The following is a 19,895-nucleotide window of genomic DNA, read 5'->3' on the forward strand; positions in this document are numbered from 1 at the left end:
GGCGAAAACCATGAGCTGGATCGATCTGGTGATCGATCCAGTGATCGAGAATATTCGATCGGTCGGTGACCGATCGAACACATCGATAGCATCTTGTGTGTTAACTGATCGATCCGTGACCGATCGAGTCGATCGAGCCGAACAGGATCGAGGCGCAAGGCTGATCGGTCCGGGACCGATCAGGGAGTCTGATCCGTCCCCGATCGGTCGATCGGTCCATGGACCGATCGGGATGGAATAAGCGAGCTTCTTTCCGATCGGTCCGCACCGATCAGATGTTACTGATCGGTCCACGCACCGATCGAGTTCTAGCTGCTGACGCGGCTAGTTTCTTCGTTGTGTTGCTGTTTTCGCCGGTATAAAGGGGTCGAGGGCTGCTGCTGTATACCACTCCTTCTTCCTTCTTTTCTCCCTTCTGCTGAAGATTTGTGGGCTGCGATAAGAGCTCTGTTGAGTTCTTCCGAAAGCTTCGCGTGAGCTTCCCTGACGCTGTTAGGGTTTTTGAAGCTGCTGCTTCATCTGGACTCCAGTCGACGAGAAAGCAAGATTGGTAGAGTGCTTGTGTATTCTTATTGTATTTCTTGCTTATTCTTTGTACTTGTACTCCTGTTTGCTGTTGCAAATAAGTGTGGCGAGGTTTCTCCACCCAGAAGGAGTTTTTATTAGCCGGTTTTCTGGGGACTCATCCACCGACGGATTAATTGGGTTCGTCCACCTTACGGACACGCCGAGGAGTAGGAGCATCATCTCCGAACCTCGTACATAGCTGTGTTAAGGTTTGATATTCTTCCTTTTGTTTCTAGTTTATTTTTCCGCTGCGCTAACGAATTGTAGGAAGAAACGAGCGATTTGGGGCGGCTATTCACACCCCCCCTCTAGCCGAGTACGAAGGATCCTAACACTTAATGCCTTTCCGAGGAACACTTTGTGGGCATCCATGGTTGATGCTTACAAAGTATCCAAGGATCTTTCTCAAATCAAACTAGATGAACTTTTTTCCAAATTTGAATTGTACGAACAAATTAATACACGCTTAGCCGAGAAAGGTATTGCATTGGTTGCAAGTACAAGCAGAACACGGGAACCAAAAGCAAAGCACAAAACCGAACCTGAGTCCGAAGACGAATCGGACTCTGAAGACGATGAAATTACTGCCGAGATCATAAAACTGGTTCAAAAAATATGTAAAAAGAAGAAAGTGATTCAATCAAATATGAAGGTCAAGACTGGAGTTACATGCTACGGCTGCAACCAGAAGGGACACTACAAGCCGGAGTGTCCGAACCAGAAGTAACTGAGAAAGAAGGTCTTGAAGGTAACATGGTCCGAGTCATCAGACGAGTCGGACGAAGAAGGATACAAGCAAGGAAGCTTCCTCGCTCTACCAGTACAAGCGTACATTGTCAAAATCGAGTCCGAGTTCGATACCGAGAGTGAATCAGAAATCGAGTCCGAGCGAAGCCACAGATCCGTATCCGTTTCTGAAGGGCCTAACCCCACTGTAAGTTGTCTAATTTCTGGTACTAATGTAGATGATTTAGAAAAATTAGTTTCATATTTATTAAAGAAATTGGCCAAATCCAATGTCCGGGTCAAGTCACTCCAAAAGGAGGTAACAACCCTTAAGGAAGCGACTAACTCAAGTTCTTTAACTGAGCAAGTTCAAAATGGAAGTTCAACTCAAGTCCAACAACTTGAGAAAGAAAATTCTAATTTGAAAACTTAAGTTAAAGAACTTAAGGACACGTTGGAATGGCTCACCTTGGGTTCCAAGAATCTTGATCTGATTCTTGGAAAACAAAGAGTCATTTACAATAGATCCAGACTTAGATTTAAGCATAAACATAAATTCAAATCATATTTATCACTTGTAAATCGATCAAAAAGAAACATAATCCAAGCATGGGTCCCCAAGTCGAACTTGATTAATCAAGTTGGACTTGGTCAATATTGGATCTCCAAGGATCATATTCATTACCTTGATAGACCTTATCGAGGCTATAATCCAGGGGGAGCCAATAAAAAGACCATTTTTATTATAAAATAGAATTGTCTGATGCTTGCTTTACTACTTTCAATATGCATGCTTAGATTATGTTAGATAAGGACCTAGACGTGATTTACACTTCACTAGTTAGACATAGGAGTTACTATAAGGAAATTAAATATCCAATTTCTCTGAAAGGCTTTGTCTAGAAGTGGTGGATGATCTCATAACCAAAAAGGCCTAGTGCCTCGTCATAGTCTGGAAGTCAATCATTGAAATAGATATTTAATTGACTAATTGTAAAACCTGAGTCTAACTCAAATAGAAATCAATCCTTAGATGATAATATAAATTGAAGATTAATCATCTCACGAAACTACTAAGGTTCCCTGATTGAAAATCTAGAAAAGGGTGAGATGGACCTAGGTTTAAAATAGTTCCAAATTAATTCAGTTAAATTAACTTAATTAATTTAAAAAAATTAATTTTAAAATGTTTAAATCATAATTAAATTATTTTTTATTAATTTCAAAAATCATAATTAATTTTAAAAGGCTAATTAATCTCAATCAAAGTAAATTATAATTATTTTTTAATAATTTCATAATTCAAAATCTTAATGATAATTAATTAATTTTCAAATCATATTTAATTTCTAAAATCTTAATTAATTTTCAAATCATATTTAATTTCTAAAATCTTAATTAATTTTCAAATCATATTTTTAAGTTATAATTTCAAACCTAATTAATTTTTAATATATTTTCAAAATCTTCAAAATTTTAAATGTTTACTCATTTGAAATTCAAACTCATCGAAAATATAAATTTATATTTCAATATTTTTTAAAATATTAATAAAATGAGTTAACTCCATCTCACATGCACTCATAAACTGAACATGTTTGATAACCTAGAATGAGTGAGATGAAAAATCAGGAAAATAATAACTTTTAGTTTTGTTATTTATTTACATGCTTGGACTCTAGGATCCTCAAAATTTTTAAGGCATTAATCAAGAAGGAGTGAAAGAAGTCAAGTTAAGTTTTTAAGGGTTAAAGTTAAAAAAAAAAACAAAAAAAAAAGAGTTCAATTTTTTTAAAAACTATTTTTTAAAAAATAAATTATTTTTGAAACTAAGTATTTGATAAAATATTTTAAGTTTTTTTAAAAATCATTTACTTAGCTAAGTATTTTTTTCAAGAAAATATTTTAAAAGCTAAGTTTTTTTAATTTTTTTAAGCTAAGTGCTTATCAAAATATTTTTAAAAGTTGAAGTTTTTATCACAATATTCCTAAAAGTAAAGTATTTTTTCAAAATTCTTTTAAGCCGAGTACTTTTAACTAAGCCTTTTTCAAAATCTCTATAAAACTAAGTATTAAAACTAAATTCTTATCAATTTCTTTTGAAATCTAAGTACTTGACAAAGCTAAAATTTAGCTAAATTATTTTTGAAAAAATCTAAATGTTTTCAAAGCACTTCTAAACTTAACTAAATGTGTTTCAAAGCACTTAGTTTCAAAGCTAAGTTGTTTGTTGGAAAAAGCTAAGTATTCTTAAAATATTTATAATTTAGCCAAAGTGTTTTTCAAAAGAGTCATTTCCAAAACTAAATTTAGCTAAGTGTTTTTCAAAGCAATTATTTTCAAAGCTAAGCTTAGCTAAGTTTTTTTTAAGTGCTACCCTTCAGGAGGAGCTTAAAGTTAAATGGAATATATTTTTGCATATTAAACAAACTTTATCTCAACTTAATATTATTTTTGATTTATGTCAAAGGAGGAGAGAAAAGTTAAAGTTAAGAATTCAAACGAATTTAAACATAATCTTTGTGAAAGGGGGAGCATAAGGATTTTTTTTCCAAATTATTGTGTTTATGCTCCTTTATTTATTGTTATGTTTTACTTAACTTTGAACCGTATTGTCATAATCAAAAAGGGGGATATTGTTGGTGCGGGAAGCATCTGGCGATCAAACTTGTGTTTTGATTATGTCAAAGTGATCAAAGTTAGGTTGTCTTGTTATCTAACAAGGTTGAATGAGTTTACAGGAAAGTCCTAAGTGTACTTAGGCAAAAGTCCTAGCTGCTGTTAGGCAGGTGGAAAATCCTAGGGGGTGGTAACCCTAGGTGAGGAAAATTCATAGCTGCGGTTAGACAAAGGGAAAATCCTAGAGGGCGATAACCCTAGGTCCTAGGGGGTGGTAACCTTAGGCGGAAAGTCTTGCTGGGTCGAGAGCTTCGGGCAAAATCCTAGGGGGTGGTAACCCTAGGTTGAAATCCTGGTGTCGTGAACTAGGTGGAAGACTGGACGGATCGTGGAGCGGACGTCCAACATGAAGATCGGAAAGCTTCGGACGCTGAGCAAAAGTCCAGTTAGTCTGGAGGATTAACTGGCAACAGGTAAACTCTCCTGAGTGGAGTAGGTGAGGACGCGTTCCCCGGTGAGGGAACAGTAGGCGTCGGTTCGACCTATGATTTTTGGATGAAAATTCGAAGTCAGAACCGGACAGTTAGAGGCAGTCAAATCTTATATTAAATATATTATTTTTGCCTGGACTAACTTTATTTTGCAAAAAATAAAGGTGTTGGAGAAAGTTGGTCCGGGTGCCCCAAGCTAGTCCAGGCACCTGGAGGGGTTCCGGGTACTCGGAACAACCTATATAAGCAGTCTCGACCAGAAGCCTCAAGACAACACATCGAACGACTTTCGCTTCTTCGAACTGCTCAGAAAATGCCTCCTCGACGCTTAAAAGCTGCTCCGACAACTATCGCGCTAAAGATTCATATTTTCGAGTTGTTGGTATTCTTTAAAAGTTCTCTTATTACTTGTAATCAGTCATTGTACTTGTACTTATTCTGGATTGATTAGTGATTACCCATCGAAAGTACTCTTACGTGCGGGCCTTGGAGTAGGAGTCGCCACAGGCTCTGAACCAAGTAAAAGTTCTCTTTTTCGTTGCATGTTTTACTTTGAGCTTTTCGAAACGAACGAAATAGCCACGAGCGTTATTCCCCCCCCCCCCCCCCCCCCTCTAGCGCTTTCGATCCAACACACACACCTCACTTACCTCATGTTCTGATGCTCCCCCTTCATCGCAGCTTTCTTCTAATGATTCTCCCCCTTCATCAATGCTCATTTCTGAGCTACTTTCATCTTCTTCTTGGTGGTCGGCCAGTAGGGCTAGCCCAGAGAAGGCCTCAATCTCAGACTCAGAGGATGATGATTTATCCCATATGGCCTTCAAGTTCTTGTGCTTTGGTCTGTTGCTCTTGTCTTTCTCCTTCTTCTTTAGTTTAGGGTATTCATCTTTGATGTGCCCTTCCCCTTGGCAGTTATAACATCAAACATTTCTTTTACTCCGAAAGTGCTTCTTTGCCTATGACTGATTAAATTTATTATATTTAATGTATTTACTAAATTTTCTTACCATTAGAGCCGCTTCGTCCCCATCAATTGACTCTTCAAAGTTTGAATCGTCTGTTCTTGCCTTTAGGGCAATGTTCTGACTCAGTCCTTTTCTTTGTTCTGCACACCAAGATTTGTGTAATTCGAAAGTAGAGAAAAGATTTTCTAAAGTACTCACCTCGAGATCTTTGAAGATATAGTAGGAGTCTACTTTAGATGTCCATTCTGGTGTTCTCGGGAATGCATTTAAAGTATACCTTAGCGTGCCCTGATTGGTTACCATTTCTCTGAGGTTTTTTAGGCTGGTGATTAGCTCCTTGATTCTTCCATGTAGTTGAGCAACCAATTTGCCTTCTTCCATTCATAGATTGCTGATTTGGTTCCGGAGTAGATCTTGTTTTACGAGTTTGGCTTCGGACGTACCTTCATGTAGTTCCAGGAACTTCTCCCAAAGTTCCTTTGTTGATTCGTAGGCGTCGATTCTGTTGACTTCTTGCGGAGGTAGTACGCTCAGTAGCTGGAATTCGGCTCATCTATTTGCCATGAAATCTGCTTGCTCCTTTTTGGTCCATTGATACTCCTCTTTGTCTTTCGGTACTATAAATCCATATTTTAATATTAACAATAAATCAAAATTGATTTTAAAAAATACCTCCAGGTGTTTCTTCCAAGACACAAATTCTCCCTTGAATTTTGGCGAGTAGATTGTCGATCCGTCCATCATTTCAGTGCTTCAGTCGGCGATTAGTCCTTCTGAGTCGGTTGGGCTCTGATACCACTTGTTAAGACCCTTGGCGGTCGGCTTAAGGGAGTGAATTGCCTATCAAAAATAAAAACTAATACCTTCTCAATCTTTCAACTCAGATTAGTAGCACACTTATAAAAAGAAATTAGACAAATAATTAAACAAAAGACACAAAGGAATTACTTGGTTACAACCTAGGTGGTTGTTAATCCAAGGTAAAAGAAAGCGCTGAAAAGATCTCCTTCATGTAGGCAGAGAAGCATATTACACTCGTTAAAAGCTCAGAAATGTGCTAGGAAATGAATACTAGAGTTGATATCTATTTCCTAGGTCCAGGGATCTTTTTATAGCCCTTGGGAAATCTTATCCGAAGTTGGAAGGTGCCTCCAACAGGCTGGAAGGCGCCTCTAGTGAGGTGCCAAAGGATAAAGCTTTATCCTTTGGCAATGACTAAACTAAGCCTGATCGAAGGCGCCTTCCATAGGGCTGGAAGGCGCCTTCGTACTGTTCATCGAAGGCACCTTCTAGCCATGGAAGGCGCCTTCCACAGTGAAGGTGCGGAGGCGCCTTCCATAGTGAATGTGCGGAGGCACCTTCAACTCCCTTTTAAGGGGCCTCCAACAGTATTTCCAGCTCTCTTTTTGCTCTTCTGCTGCTCCGAATGTCTGGGTGATCGCGACCATCCAGGATAGGGCTCACCCGAACTCATTTTCAGCCTTCTCCTCGAGCAGGCTTTCGCTCCGGCTTCTCGTCCCTCGGAACGTCGTCATGTCCTTCTCATCCACCGGTGTACTCTTTCGCAGTACCTCATCCCTCGGATGCACCAAGTCCGTCGGCTCCCTTCCCGTGTCATCCTTTTCGCTAGTTGCGTCTTTCGCTCAACTTCTTATGTTCCCAAGCTCCTGCAAATTTAGACACATGGATCAAAGATAACAGGACCTAACTTAACATGGTTAATCACATCAAAACTACCACGGGGTTCCAACAATTACTGAGCTTTCAACATCTGTAAGAGGCTTCTCCACCTTCTAAGAAGGAGATCTTTAGTGCTTTCACTTGTCTTGGATTAGCAACTTCCCTGGTTACAAACCAAGTAACTCTTCTGCCTCTTATAATTTTTTTTATATTTTATTTAATTATTTAATTTGTGTTTATCTTTGCTAAACAAGAAAGTTAAATTGTTAAATTGTTATTGTATGGCTATTCATCCATCTCTAACCGGCAGTCAAGAGGCCTACAAGAGCAACCTTTTTTTTAAACCAACAACACAAATTCATTTCTTAATATATCATAGTCAATATCATTTTATAGAAAAAGTCGTCAAATAAAACTTCATCAATAATTTCATTACCAATATATATTAAAATAATAATATTGTAAATACAAGTACAAGATCACTTTATAATATACCAAATAATAATTTATAATAAACAAACTAATAACTACAATATTTTAACAATAATAATCTAATAAAAAATAATTATCATACTAGCACCAATTTATAATTATTATACCATAAAATAGCAATAACTGTTATATTGAGTTTTATAACAACAACACACATTGCAATTTGCAACAACACATAAAAAGAGCATAATAATTTAGAAAAAAAATAATAATTAACTGTATACATCAATAACAATTATGTAGACAATAATAGTAATAAAATATTATAAATATATTTTCTTCAAGATCCAAAATAAATTAGTCATGCTTGTGATTTATTAGCTAGGAAGAGCAATGTTCTCCATATCTTTCAACAAAAAATCAAGTTTGCTAGTATTTTCAAGTATATCCTAGATAATTTTATGTAGTAAGGTATACCTCTTGCTTCATATCCTTTTATTATACTTAGTCTTTTGCAAGAAGGGATAAATATTCTATAAATAATAATTAAAAAGGTTCCTGTTAATTTAGAAGAAAAAGGAATAGAGCATGATTAATGCTATTATAATTATAAGAATAAATAATTTCTTAGTATTATTGTTCAAATCTAGTACAAGATTATGACATTTAATAATATAATTTATTCCAAGACCATGTCGTTATTTTTCCACATTATTTTAAAAAGGTAAATATTTGAATAATAATAATAAAATATAAGGAGAAAAAACTAGAGCTAAATAATCGACTTTTGCATAGGTCAAGAAAACTAATCTAGTCCAAATAATTAGTTAGAAAGTTAAAGTTCTTATACTAAAATATTTGATCAATGTGATAACAAAAAGTTCAACAAACTAATTGTTATATGAAAAAGGTTATGCCAACTTAAAACTATAGTCTTGGAACAAATCAGTTAAAAGACTATCTATAATTTTAAATCAACCTTAAAATAATCATAAAATAAATAATAAAAATTATCTGCAATGAAATCTAAGATTCAATTAGACAAGAACATCGAAGTATTTTTTAACTCATCAAATTTAATGCATTACCTTAAATAAGAATTACTATTACCACCTATCTAAGCATGAGATTAGACCATAACAATCTCATTCATTTTCTCACTTGGATGGCGTAGTGGTGGTGTAGAGGGGCATCGAGGTGGTGGGGACAACGAGGAGAATTGACTATTGCATCTCCAACTTGTTCAGCTACAATGATAAGGGGAACTACGAGAATGAGAAAGATGGTGCAATAATCCATGAGTCTTTTCTGATGCTACGAAAGTACTTCTTGATTACGGTGACAGTCTCGACAATTATAGCCTTACCTTGTATAATAATCATAAACTCCTAGATAAAGCTCAATATATGGGAGAGCAAGCCATCAGTTTGTTCTAAGATGAAAAAAGAGATTAGATTATTTTAGAAAAAAATAAAGTGGTTTAGAAATTTTTTTTTATCAATTTCAAAATGGACATATTTTTTAATTAATATGTAAAACTAGTTATCTTGTTTGATAAATCCGCCTATTAAAATTCCCTTGTTTATTTCAATTGATTAATTTTGTTTATTTCAGCACGCATTGACTAGTAATAAAATGGTACGGTTGACGTGTCAGACCTGCAGTGGCTCGCTGGTAAAGGGGTCAACATTGAGTCAATGCCCCCTTCAGCTCTTCTACACCTCTTCGTTGTTCTTCCTTTGCATCGAGGGAGAACAATAGAGGACGCGAAGAATCGGAAAGGGCGCCGAAACGTAAAGGAGGCGCCTTTCCGAATCTTGTCTTTCGAAGTGGCTTTCGAGATCCCAGTGGTTCAATGGCGGTCAGTCTTTTTTCTGATTTTTGCCCTCTCTGACGACATTTGGGACTTTTTGCTTTTACTAATTTCCTTGGAAATGATAAATTTTCGATCTCGGGCAGTTTGATTGGTTCAGTTGGACTTTGTTAGGGCTTGTTGAGCCGTTTGAGTTTTTTGTTTGATTGATTATTGATTTCTTTGATCCACTCCGTGTTGCTTCTTCTGTTTCGCAATCGATCGGTGTTTGTGGTTGTTAAAGTTGGAGGTTTAGCAAACTATGTCGCCTTCCGAGCTGTAGAATAGGCATGTGTAGGGTTACGTAGTCTGTCGGATCAAGGAAAAGGGATCGGCCATGGATTTCTGGCCGAGGTAATTAAGTTGAAGTGTGGGCCGTACCAGAAGATCCTTATCCATTCACCCTGGATCCTCCCTTTGGGTTTTGGGATATGAACGAAGTGGCTGACTTCAGATTCTATACTTCAGCCATATCCTGCGACGTTCACACTGCGTAGGTGATGTCGAAAAGACAGGGTATGGTCTTTGGGATAAAGTGATGACAGTGTTTAGGGAGACATTTGGACAGCTGTAGCTTTTACTTCTGTTTCTATATTGGTTACTGGGAGACAAGGCTATTTTTTATTTTATTTTATTTTATTCTATTACTATTATTTTTAAAAAAAAAACTTTCCTACCTATTACTGGCTGAATTGTTCTACAAAGCTTGTATCTATTGTTTGGATATGGCCTTCCTCTTGTATACAATTCAAAACTTAGGCAGGTAGGAGCTTCTCTGGAAATAGATGGATGCCACACCATTTAGTTTTTGTTAGTACTTCAATGTCTTTCTTGCTTTATGTATCTGTTTATCATTATTGTCATTATTTAGTTTTTTTCCAAAACAAATATAGTAGTAACAGTTGGGAAGAGCATATTATCCATACTAAAATTTTTTGCTTAAAAATGAACATACATTAGTTTCTAAGTAGGCATTAATCTTATAGTGAAATGATAATTTAGAAGCAAAGAGATTCACAGCAAGGCCTTTGATTTTGTAACATGGCTTTCATGTTCAGTAATCTGTAACCTATCAGATATGCTTGCTTTATTGACATTTTGTCATTAATTACATAATATACTAACTGGAGTTGAAGAACTGGCTTGCTAGGAGAATGTGAACTCTGTTACAATTATTTCAACCTATATTGAAACTGCAGAAGAATCCATTTCTAAGACCTTTTTCAATATACACGTATAAGGGTAAGTTATATGTTCCCCGCTTCAAGTTTGTTGGCATTACATTTTACACTATTTTTCTTCAAGAATATCCACTTTATCCTATCAAATACTTAATCAAGGATACATGATATGTAGCACCGATGTGCGTAATTTTTCCATGCTAAATAAACCACATGATCAACTAAAGTGTCCATTTGCAGAAAAAAATGGAGTATACATGGAATGCGAGTAAACTAGAGGGGTACATATAATTTAACCTATGAATTGTGTATGCATTTTCAAGCTGTCAAGAACCACTTGTGAATTTTATATGTAACCAATAGTTGTAAAAAGTCAATTTGTGGGTTGGCAGAATGTTTAAATAGCAACTTATACCAAAAAAAATGTGGAACCGCCACATCAGCGGCCCCCCTAGAGCCGAAAAAAAATAAATAGCAACTTATACCAAGCGGCACTGTGTGTGGTTATGAGGAAACTCAAGTTTAAGTCAAGGTTTGTACAGATTAATTGATGGTGCATAAATCTAAAGAGCAGCAATATTTGCATGTGCCTGTCTAGAACTTAAACAGTCATGTTCATTTTAAGAGATTTTTGAAGAGGTTGCTAAAATCTAAAACTGGACTTAGACTCCTGCCACTTGAAGTTTGCTTTATAATTATACTGCTTACTTTGTTTTTCTGGAACTGTTACTTCGCATACTGATTCTTATTAGCAGAGAGCACTAGTATTTGTTCCATAGTAAGTGTAGATCACGCTGCTTTATTTGGTTCTTGAGTGAGAAAGTTCTCCGTCAATATACTTCATAACACAAAACAAATAATAAGCTTCTATTCTCTTTTATTGCAGCAAGGCACCCATGTTCCTAAATTTGGAAATTGGGAAGGCGATGAGGCTGTTGACACTGTTTCTTTTCCTTACACACAGTATTTTGAGAAAGCTCGCAAGGGAAGAATGGGAACAAAAGCAGTGAATGCAGACAATCCGCATGATAACCCTGAAGAATTTCATGCAGGTGCAACATTGATCCATGTCCCACCACTTACAAGCTCTCCTCACCAAGGTGGCTCACCTTTACACCATGATCCTATCATCCATAAACACACCATAGATTCTCCTAATAATAGATATGAGGATCAAATGCCTTCTGGTGATTATCAAAGTAGATTACATCAAGTAGGCGATGGGTCTGATTACAAAGGGAATGCCTCTCCACTCCATCCTCATTATCAAATGAACAATAATGTGTATTCTACTTCTGAAGGGTTGTCAGAGGGTAACTATGGTTCTATGTCAAACTCTCCCGGAGGTTTGAGAATGGCTGGTGTTGGAGATGAAAATACAGTAAGTTGTTCAAGATATGTCTATAATTCATCATCTATTGATTTGGCCAAATACTTAATTATGCAGTGGTTTTCTGGCAGATTAAGAAAGGGCAAGCTGTTCCTAAATTTGGAGAGTGGAATGAAGATCTTTATATGGCTGATGGTTATTCCGTCATATTTAGCAAAGTGAGAGAAGATAAAGAAAAAGAAGGGAGACAAACTCGACCAGCTACTGTTCCCAATGTACCAAACAATACGACAGCTGATAATAGTCAGGAAAACAGTCATGAATCTGCTGTATGTTGCTCCCTATATCCTCGATTAATTTTTAAATAACAATAGCTCCATTTTTTTTTATCAGAGTCCGTTACATGGTTTCTGTGTAACATATTGATATGGGTTTTGGTTTCAATCTTAAGGTTAAACATAAACCATCAAGTATGATTAGAAATAACTAAGCTTGTTCAAGGAATCATAAGAGAAACAATCAACAATCAGATTCCTGATACCATTATATTTCTTAGTCTACCTTTCAGGATATTTCTTATTTATGTCAAATCTTTTTATCAATTGCTTGAACATGAAATTTTGATGCCGACACTTTTTTGTATATTCACCTCAGATACTACCATCAGAGTTGAATACTTTCATCTAAATAGCCGCCGCCGTATCTTTGTCTAAGCATTGATAGTTCACAATTCATATGAAGTTAGGAGTGCACTAGTACTTTTATCAGTATAAATTGGTTAATATGGTTGTTACAACTAGTCAATTCTGGTTCCTATCTTCTATATTTGAAATTGCCAAACTTGAAATGTCGCAATAGAGTCTTGTAGCCATATTAGTAAAGCATATTTCTAGCTAGACATTTAATACAGTGCGATTCTGGATCAATCATACTCTACAAGACAAATATTGGCATGTGTTCATATGATACTGTGATACTTTGGATGGACGAGAGTACCAGCCTTGATGTTTTTCATTCGATCACTTCGACTTAATGAAATTTGATCGTCTCTCATGTGTTATCGTGTTCGACAATTTTAAGCTCATGGAGTGTAAAATAAGACTTGGCTCGTTCTCAATCTAGTCGAATTACATCTTTATGATCTTTCATCTCTCTTTCAACAGACTTGCTCGTGCTTTGGCTGGTGCAAAAAGTGAGCTATCCTCAAAGCTTAGGAAGGCTTGATGCTGTAATTAGCCAACAAAATATATACTTATTTTGTGTGATATTAAGGATCTCAATAGATGAAGTCGGTCAATTCCATTGTGTCTTGTTTTGATATTTATTAATCTTTTGCAGATTATTGTGCCTTGTTTTGGTATTATCAGTCTTTTGCAGAATATTGTGCCATGTTTTGATTGTGTATCCAGTTCAAAATAATGGATGATAATCCAATATATTATTATGAATATCCTTGGGCAATGGATTACTCTCTCTTTTGTCCATGAGTTCTCTCTTTGTTACAATGTCTAAATCTTCTTTTCCTCTCCTCTCTAAAGAGTTCCAAACCTTTAAATATTTATTAAGATTTGTCCTCTCTAAAGAGTTCCAAACCTTTAAATATTTATTAAGATTTGAAATTTAGAGTGTAGATTGCCAATAAATCTTAAACAACTGAGTGGAACAATCCTAAAAAGAATATGCATGTATACCATAGCCTAAGAAGTGTGATGACTAATAAACCCTTACCGATGTAGCCAAACCAACACCTTATTAGCTCAATCCATATCTACAAACTGATTGATGGAATTAGTTGAATCGATTTTAACAGATTTCCCTCCAACAGTGTCAACCATTGGAAGGGACCTATGGTACACAATATCCAAGTCACATCACTGGACAACAACAAGGATCTTTCTCACCACCAAGTTATTTCATTGATATAGAGCAAATAGAGGACAAACTTAATAGTTCTCTCCATAAAAACTGATCACTATCACTATGCCTTTCTTCCAACAAGAGGAGAAATTCCAATAGCCTCTAAAAGGAACACCAGATGAAGATGAATGATGAGTGATTATGATAGCTACGACAACTCAACAAGCTCAACCATATTCTTTATTTGTTAACAAAGAGCCAGAATATACAGTCCAAAACCTCAGCGAGCCAGCTTCCTCCACACCGTACAGCCTCTGTTTATTTCGAGACCACTTCCTGACAATCTCAAGAAGTGCAAGAACTGCTGCAGTTCTTGATCGTGAACATAGGGACTGGAGGAGACAACTCCATTTGTGCTACCATTCTCTGAAACTTCTGGACTACTAAGTGAATCCACAACATCATCATGTTGGCATTCTCGGCGATAATCTAGAGTGATTGTTTGCAGCTCATGAGTGTCTATGATCTCTTGCGGTATGCTCTGCAAGAGTGTCAATATGTACGAGGAAAGCAATGTCAATTGATTATATGCTGTAACTTAGCATGCGTGGTAAGGTTAAATCAGGAGCACATACTTCAAGGACCCATCCGATGTAGGTTACGTTGTTTACGTGTTGGTTCATGTCCAAATCAGCTCTCCTTGGCTCCATAAATCAAATGGATTTGATCATCAGCAAAGTGATATCGGTTGACTTATTCTAAGAATATTTCACTGAATAGAATACCCTACCACAAGCCCTAACCGGGAATATTGAGCAGGATCATCCAGTTTTGGAATTTTCTTTAGACTGCCATTGTTTTCCTCTGGAAATGCTAATCTACATAGACAAAAAGTTATACAACATACATTTCTAAATGTAACAAATTGCCAACAGTGGGAAATGGTAGAGACCAAGTTAAAAATTATGCTTCATATAACAAAATCATTTATTCTGCATAGCTAAAGGGAAATCCATGATACTTGAAGGACTAAAAAGAAGACCCTTCAGATGCTTACCTGGGAGTTCTTGGGCAATGCACAAACACTTCTTCCCTGACTTCATCACTTACTCGTTGAAGCTTCCGGGTTTTTTCATTCATCATCACCCACTTGCTGAGACAAAAATAAAGTGAGAAGCAATATCTCTCGCGCTACCAAGAAACAGAATTAAGAAATAGAACTAGTTATATTTTACCCTATTGCTTCCTCAATATAAAACTTCTAAAAGCTCCTCCTAATCAGGCAGAATGAAGTCACAAACTTACTCTTATTTGTTGATTTCTGCAACCCAAGTGTGAAATTAAACCTTTAAGATTTTTTTTTTTGGATGATTTTAAGTATGATTTTACATGATGATGGTTGACATAGTAAATTTGTCGCCGGTGGAGCATCTTGCAAAAAGGTGACTCACTAACCCCAAGCGCCCCATAGCGAGATGAAGGAAGTAAATCACGGTGACCGAGCGGCCTCTTCAGGTGGGAAGGATTTTATTTCCCAAGAAATTATTCCTCTGAAGATTCGATCTCGGCTCTCATGTGGCAATCTACCTCCCAAGTACCAATTCAGCTATGCCCATGGAGGCAAAGCATCTTCGCATCTAGGAGAGTTTGTAATGCATTCAGAATTCAGAAGTTGTAGGAGACTAAAAGAGCTGCAAAGGTTTCTTCACAGCAAATTTTTTTCTATTGGACTTGCACTAGAGGTGAGGTTTTCAACTTTCCTTAGTTGATGTTAAGAGAGAGGTCTAGGGAGTATTGGGGCATCTCTTGTACAAAGTGCAGAAATTTATTTGTTGGATTTTCCTTTAACTTATTGATATCACTCTAGATTATCTTCAATATCTACGCAAACAGATTGAACCTTGTTCACGTTTGTTGATCATCAGAGCAAACATGTGTCTTCGCCCCAACAGTGCATGTGACTAGTGGCTGTGTTTAACCACATCAATTAGACTGAAATAAACAAAATCAAACAGATTACCCCTATTTTGACATGACTAAATTGGTCGTAGAAATTTGCAATCTGACCTGGTAGCTCTACCGATAACTTCACCAGTAGCCAAATCCCAGAGAATCCAATCCCGCCTTGTTCCCATTCTTCCATCACTTTGGCACCAAGTCTCTATCTCAATCACCTCACCCCTACCAAAAAAAAAATGATATTGGGTTCGATCTCATAAATTATTAGTACACCAAAGGGGGCATTTTCAAGAACCCACCAAGCAGGATACTTGTATATTTCAATGTGCATTCGAGAAGTCACCCATATTAGGCCAAGCTTTCTCATAGTAGGCGTTGTAGCAAATCCATCAGTGGAGAACCCGAGACTTTGTGCATGGCTACCTCCTACTTCCTGCAGAGGTGATAATGTTAAACAATATAACACATCATGATGCTCACCCCTATCACTTCAGGATCCATACTTTCAGATAAACAAGGGGCATGACTTAAAATTGGGTTAAACAGAAACAAAGGCCAATCAAACAGATGGAAGAATTGATGAATTAAACGATCAGAAGTGAGTATATATTCAAATCGATGAGAATATCTATGATACCAGTATTAAGAAACACTTGAATAAGGAAGAATGCAAATTTATGAAGTAAACAAACGAGTTTCTTCAGGAAACAGGATTGAAAATGTATTTTTTGAGAGAAATTTTCAAATCAAACAGAGTAATGGGTGAAGATATTTGCAGACACAAATAGGGAAAACAATAGTAATTAGCGCAAAGTTGGGATCTTTATCAGAACCTGGAGAAGGTTGGCGATGGTCTCCACTGTAGCTGTCTTGTTGATCCCCACCTCGTAGCATCTTATGATGAAACACTCCTTATACGACAATCCATCAGGTAGCAGACTCCCGAGCCTCAACCTTTCAGCCAGCCCCTTCTCTCCGGCGCCTTTTTCGCCGGAGGCGGCCGCTGCGGTTGCCGCAACAGCCACCTCCAGCCCGGAGATTGCCTTGCAGGCGCACCGCACGGTCCGCACCCCGGCCCAGTTCCTCAGGGGGCCACATTGGGCTGCCGGCGTCGCCTCGGGAGACCGTATCGGACCCTGCGACGTGGAGCACCACAGCATCGCTGCCATCCCGCTTGAGATCCCAGTTGGTCCGCGAGGCGCTTGCACCGCTCTCCTCGCGGCGCCTTCAGTTTATAGGATTCGTGGGCGATAGTAACGATGATGAGATTGAGTACCCTCCGCCGTCCGATCGATCATGAGCGGATAATACGAGGCGAAGATCGGAATTAGCGGGATGCCATATAACGGAACGTTTTCTCGTAAATGGCAGCCATGTGATCAGATGGTGTGATGTGGGTTATACGAGAATTGGACGGCGGAGGTTAGATCGTAGAGAAGCACTTCCGTTTACCTTCCAAAGCCATGTGATCCAAAGGTCGAATTTTAAAGTTAGTAGAGCATAAATTCTTATTCCCCATATAACTCACTCTCTCTTCCATTTACCTTTTTTTAATCATCATAGTTTATCTTGTGCAATTTAAAAAGAAAAATAAATAAATGAATATCTTTTTAATTCATTAGTAATTTGCCTCTTAGTTGAGCAAATCTCGCCGACTACCATCCATCAATGGAATATGGAAAAAGACTGATATTTAATCACATTGCTTTTATATATATATAAATTCTTTTTATTCATAAGATATTGTTTGCTGGATCAATATCAACCATTCACGTCGTTTGAACGTGTAAATGAGCAATGCCCTTGGGCGTTGGGCATAAAAATTCAAACCTCAGTTATAATATATTATAGAATATTTTCGTATAATAGGATGGCAAGTCTAATTAAGTATGTTGATCGCTGAGGGCGCACAATCGTAGGATGGATAATCGTGAGTATTTTTCTATTTATTTGATGGGTAAAATATAGGGCTGGATCGTCATTTCAAAGATTAATCAAATTGTAAGATGTGGAGATGTAATATAAAAAAGTGAAAATGAGAAATGATCCGAATGAGATCGAATAGCTAGATGACTTCGGGAAGTAGGCTCTTGTCATATCAATAGACAGACACATCGATCATTTATAGGTCAAATTCTAGTCAAATCGAGTATGATCTGTTGGAATGATATTAGTCAGATTAGAGCTCTCAAACGATTACGGTGGAAAGAGACAGAGTGATGAAAGAACTGCGCTAATAATGAAAGGATTAGAAGGAGGTCAAGGGGATACATCGATGAAAATCCTTTGATGTCCAAGTCAAATCTCTTACCAAAGTGAGGGAAACCAAACATAGAACAGTCCTAGACCAGTGCAAATAAACTTATCTCATTTCTATCGGAAGGTGTCTGAAGGCTATGAGATAACACGCTGGCTCTAATGAATGATCGATCGAAGAGTAATAAGTTTTTCAAGATTTAAAGGAACTCTTTAATAATCTTGCACACAATTAGATGAGCTGACAAAGCATCAGTGACCTAAGACCAAGGTGGGGATCTTTGGCTAGATCCTCCAATGTTCAAGTCAGTCTCCTCTCTCGAATGTGGAAGAATAACAGTAAAGAAAATACCAAAAAAGTCAGACTCAGATGTAAATGTTTGCGTACCTCTCTAGCAGAGAGGATTCCTTTTTTATACCACCTCACATAACCTCCGTGATCGTGAGGTGATCCCCGGTTTGTTAGAGTTTGTTAGGTGATGGAAGAAAATACAATCTGAGTGTTTCATGATAATCCGAGAAATTTTTTTCCTACCCACAGATGTACTTCTTTTGTCCTTTCTGCTTCGCATCATTAATGAGGTTTTTGGAGGAAAACGGTATTATAACTGTCTCATTAATAGGAAACCAAATAATTTTCAAAGGAGATTTCAAGAGAATATTCCCCGATAATTATGATAGACTATCAACATGTTGTCTGCTATTTGCCTGCTGAATGCATCTCAGCCGCTCCACAAGACCGGCCGTATTATTTGCTATTGTATTAATCTGCTTGATTATATATTAAATACTCCAAAAACCTATTCAGAAACTAATATAATACCCATATTATGTCATAAGTTCACTTGAGGAGTCATATAATAAAGCACGAATGTTAGAGCTATATTTTAGGGGTACTATATCTTTAGGTACTTTAAACTCATCTGACCTTTGCCAAGCCAGGCATATACAGAGAGACATATGTTCAATCTACCCATCTCCGAACGATAGTGTATGTATAAAGAATTTTATGAGACGAAATATTATTAAGCTTGCACGACCCTTGTTCAGTCGAGTGTTTATTAAGAACCTTATGCTCATTCGGCCTTACCCGACCGAACGTATATCAAGAGTTATATATAAGATTAATTATTTCTGGGTTTGTCCGGGCTTTGCCCGATCGGGTGTTCACAGAAAACCTTATGCTCGTTCAGCCTTTACCTAACCGAACATATATCAAAAGCTATATTCGAGATTAAGTATTTCAGACCCGGGCTTTACCAGGCCGGGTGTTTCCAGGGAACCTTATGTTCGTTCGGCCTTTACCTGGCCGAATGTGTATTAAGAGCTATATATAAGATTAAATATCTCTTGGTCTGTGTAGACTTTGCCCGACCGAGTGTTCACAGAGAACCTTATACTTGTTCGGCCTTTACTCGGTCGAACGTGCATCAAGAGTTATATATAAGATTAAATATCTCTGGGTTTGTCCGTACTTTGCCCGACTGGGTGTTCCCAGTGAATCTTATACTCGTTCAGCCTTTACCAGGCCAAACATGCATCAAGAGCTATATATAAGATTAAGTACCTCTTCCCAACCTAGGTTTTACCTGGTTAGGTGTTCCTTGGGAATTTAATATGTAACGACCCAATTTTCCTTATTTTAAGTTCTAAAAGTCCATAAAAATATTTGGAAATACTTTTAAAATATTCTAGAGATTTTTAGGAATTTTTAGAGCATTTTTATGCAAATTTTTGGAGGTCGTTTAGTAGGGTCACAAAAAGAAAGAAGTTTTGAAAAAAAAAACGTTGAAGGGGAGACTCGAACCCAAGACCTTGACCCGAACCGAATCTCAGCCGAACCCAGCCCAACCAGCTGAGCTACAAGGTTTTTGTTAACCTTATAAGGAAAGAATTAAGTTTATAGCATAGTTAAGCGATATTTTAGAAACCGAAAATAAACTTTGAAAATAAAAAGGTGCGCGGATAAGGATTCGA

General features: G+C 37.2%; 2 protein-coding genes across 3 annotated transcripts; one reads left to right on the forward strand and one right to left on the reverse strand.

The window, feature by feature from the left end:
• The first annotated feature begins 9,185 nt into the window (after positions 1 to 9,185).
• On the forward strand, positions 9,186 to 13,294 carry LOC122021175 (RPM1-interacting protein 4-like). Its single transcript, XM_042579253.1, has 4 exons — positions 9,186 to 9,344; positions 11,403 to 11,897; positions 11,978 to 12,175; positions 13,010 to 13,294. Exons 1-4 carry the CDS (start codon positions 9,339 to 9,341, stop codon positions 13,040 to 13,042), a joined length of 732 nt encoding a protein of 243 aa, XP_042435187.1. The 5' UTR covers positions 9,186 to 9,338; the 3' UTR covers positions 13,043 to 13,294.
• A 451-nt stretch (positions 13,295 to 13,745) lies between these two features.
• On the reverse strand, positions 13,746 to 16,865 carry LOC122020537 (oleoyl-acyl carrier protein thioesterase 1, chloroplastic-like). 2 transcript variants are annotated; one of them, XM_042578502.1, is made up of 7 exons: positions 16,496 to 16,865; positions 15,962 to 16,095; positions 15,771 to 15,884; positions 14,761 to 14,856; positions 14,507 to 14,581; positions 14,339 to 14,402; positions 13,746 to 14,244 (listed from the first exon to the last, which is right to left on the reverse strand). In XM_042578502.1, exons 1-7 carry the CDS (start codon positions 16,829 to 16,831, stop codon positions 13,984 to 13,986), a joined length of 1,080 nt encoding a protein of 359 aa, XP_042434436.1. In that variant the 5' UTR covers positions 16,832 to 16,865; the 3' UTR covers positions 13,746 to 13,983. The 2 variants fall into 2 exon arrangements, with proteins under 2 accessions (XP_042434436.1, XP_042434435.1); XM_042578501.1 differs by having other exon boundaries at positions 13,750 to 14,244; positions 14,339 to 14,407; positions 14,494 to 14,581.
• Between the last annotated feature and the right edge of the window lie 3,030 nt (positions 16,866 to 19,895).

Source organism: Zingiber officinale, chromosome 9A (genome assembly GCF_018446385.1).
Source record: "Zingiber officinale cultivar Zhangliang chromosome 9A, Zo_v1.1, whole genome shotgun sequence".
NCBI lineage: Eukaryota > Viridiplantae > Streptophyta > Magnoliopsida > Zingiberales > Zingiberaceae > Zingiber > Zingiber officinale.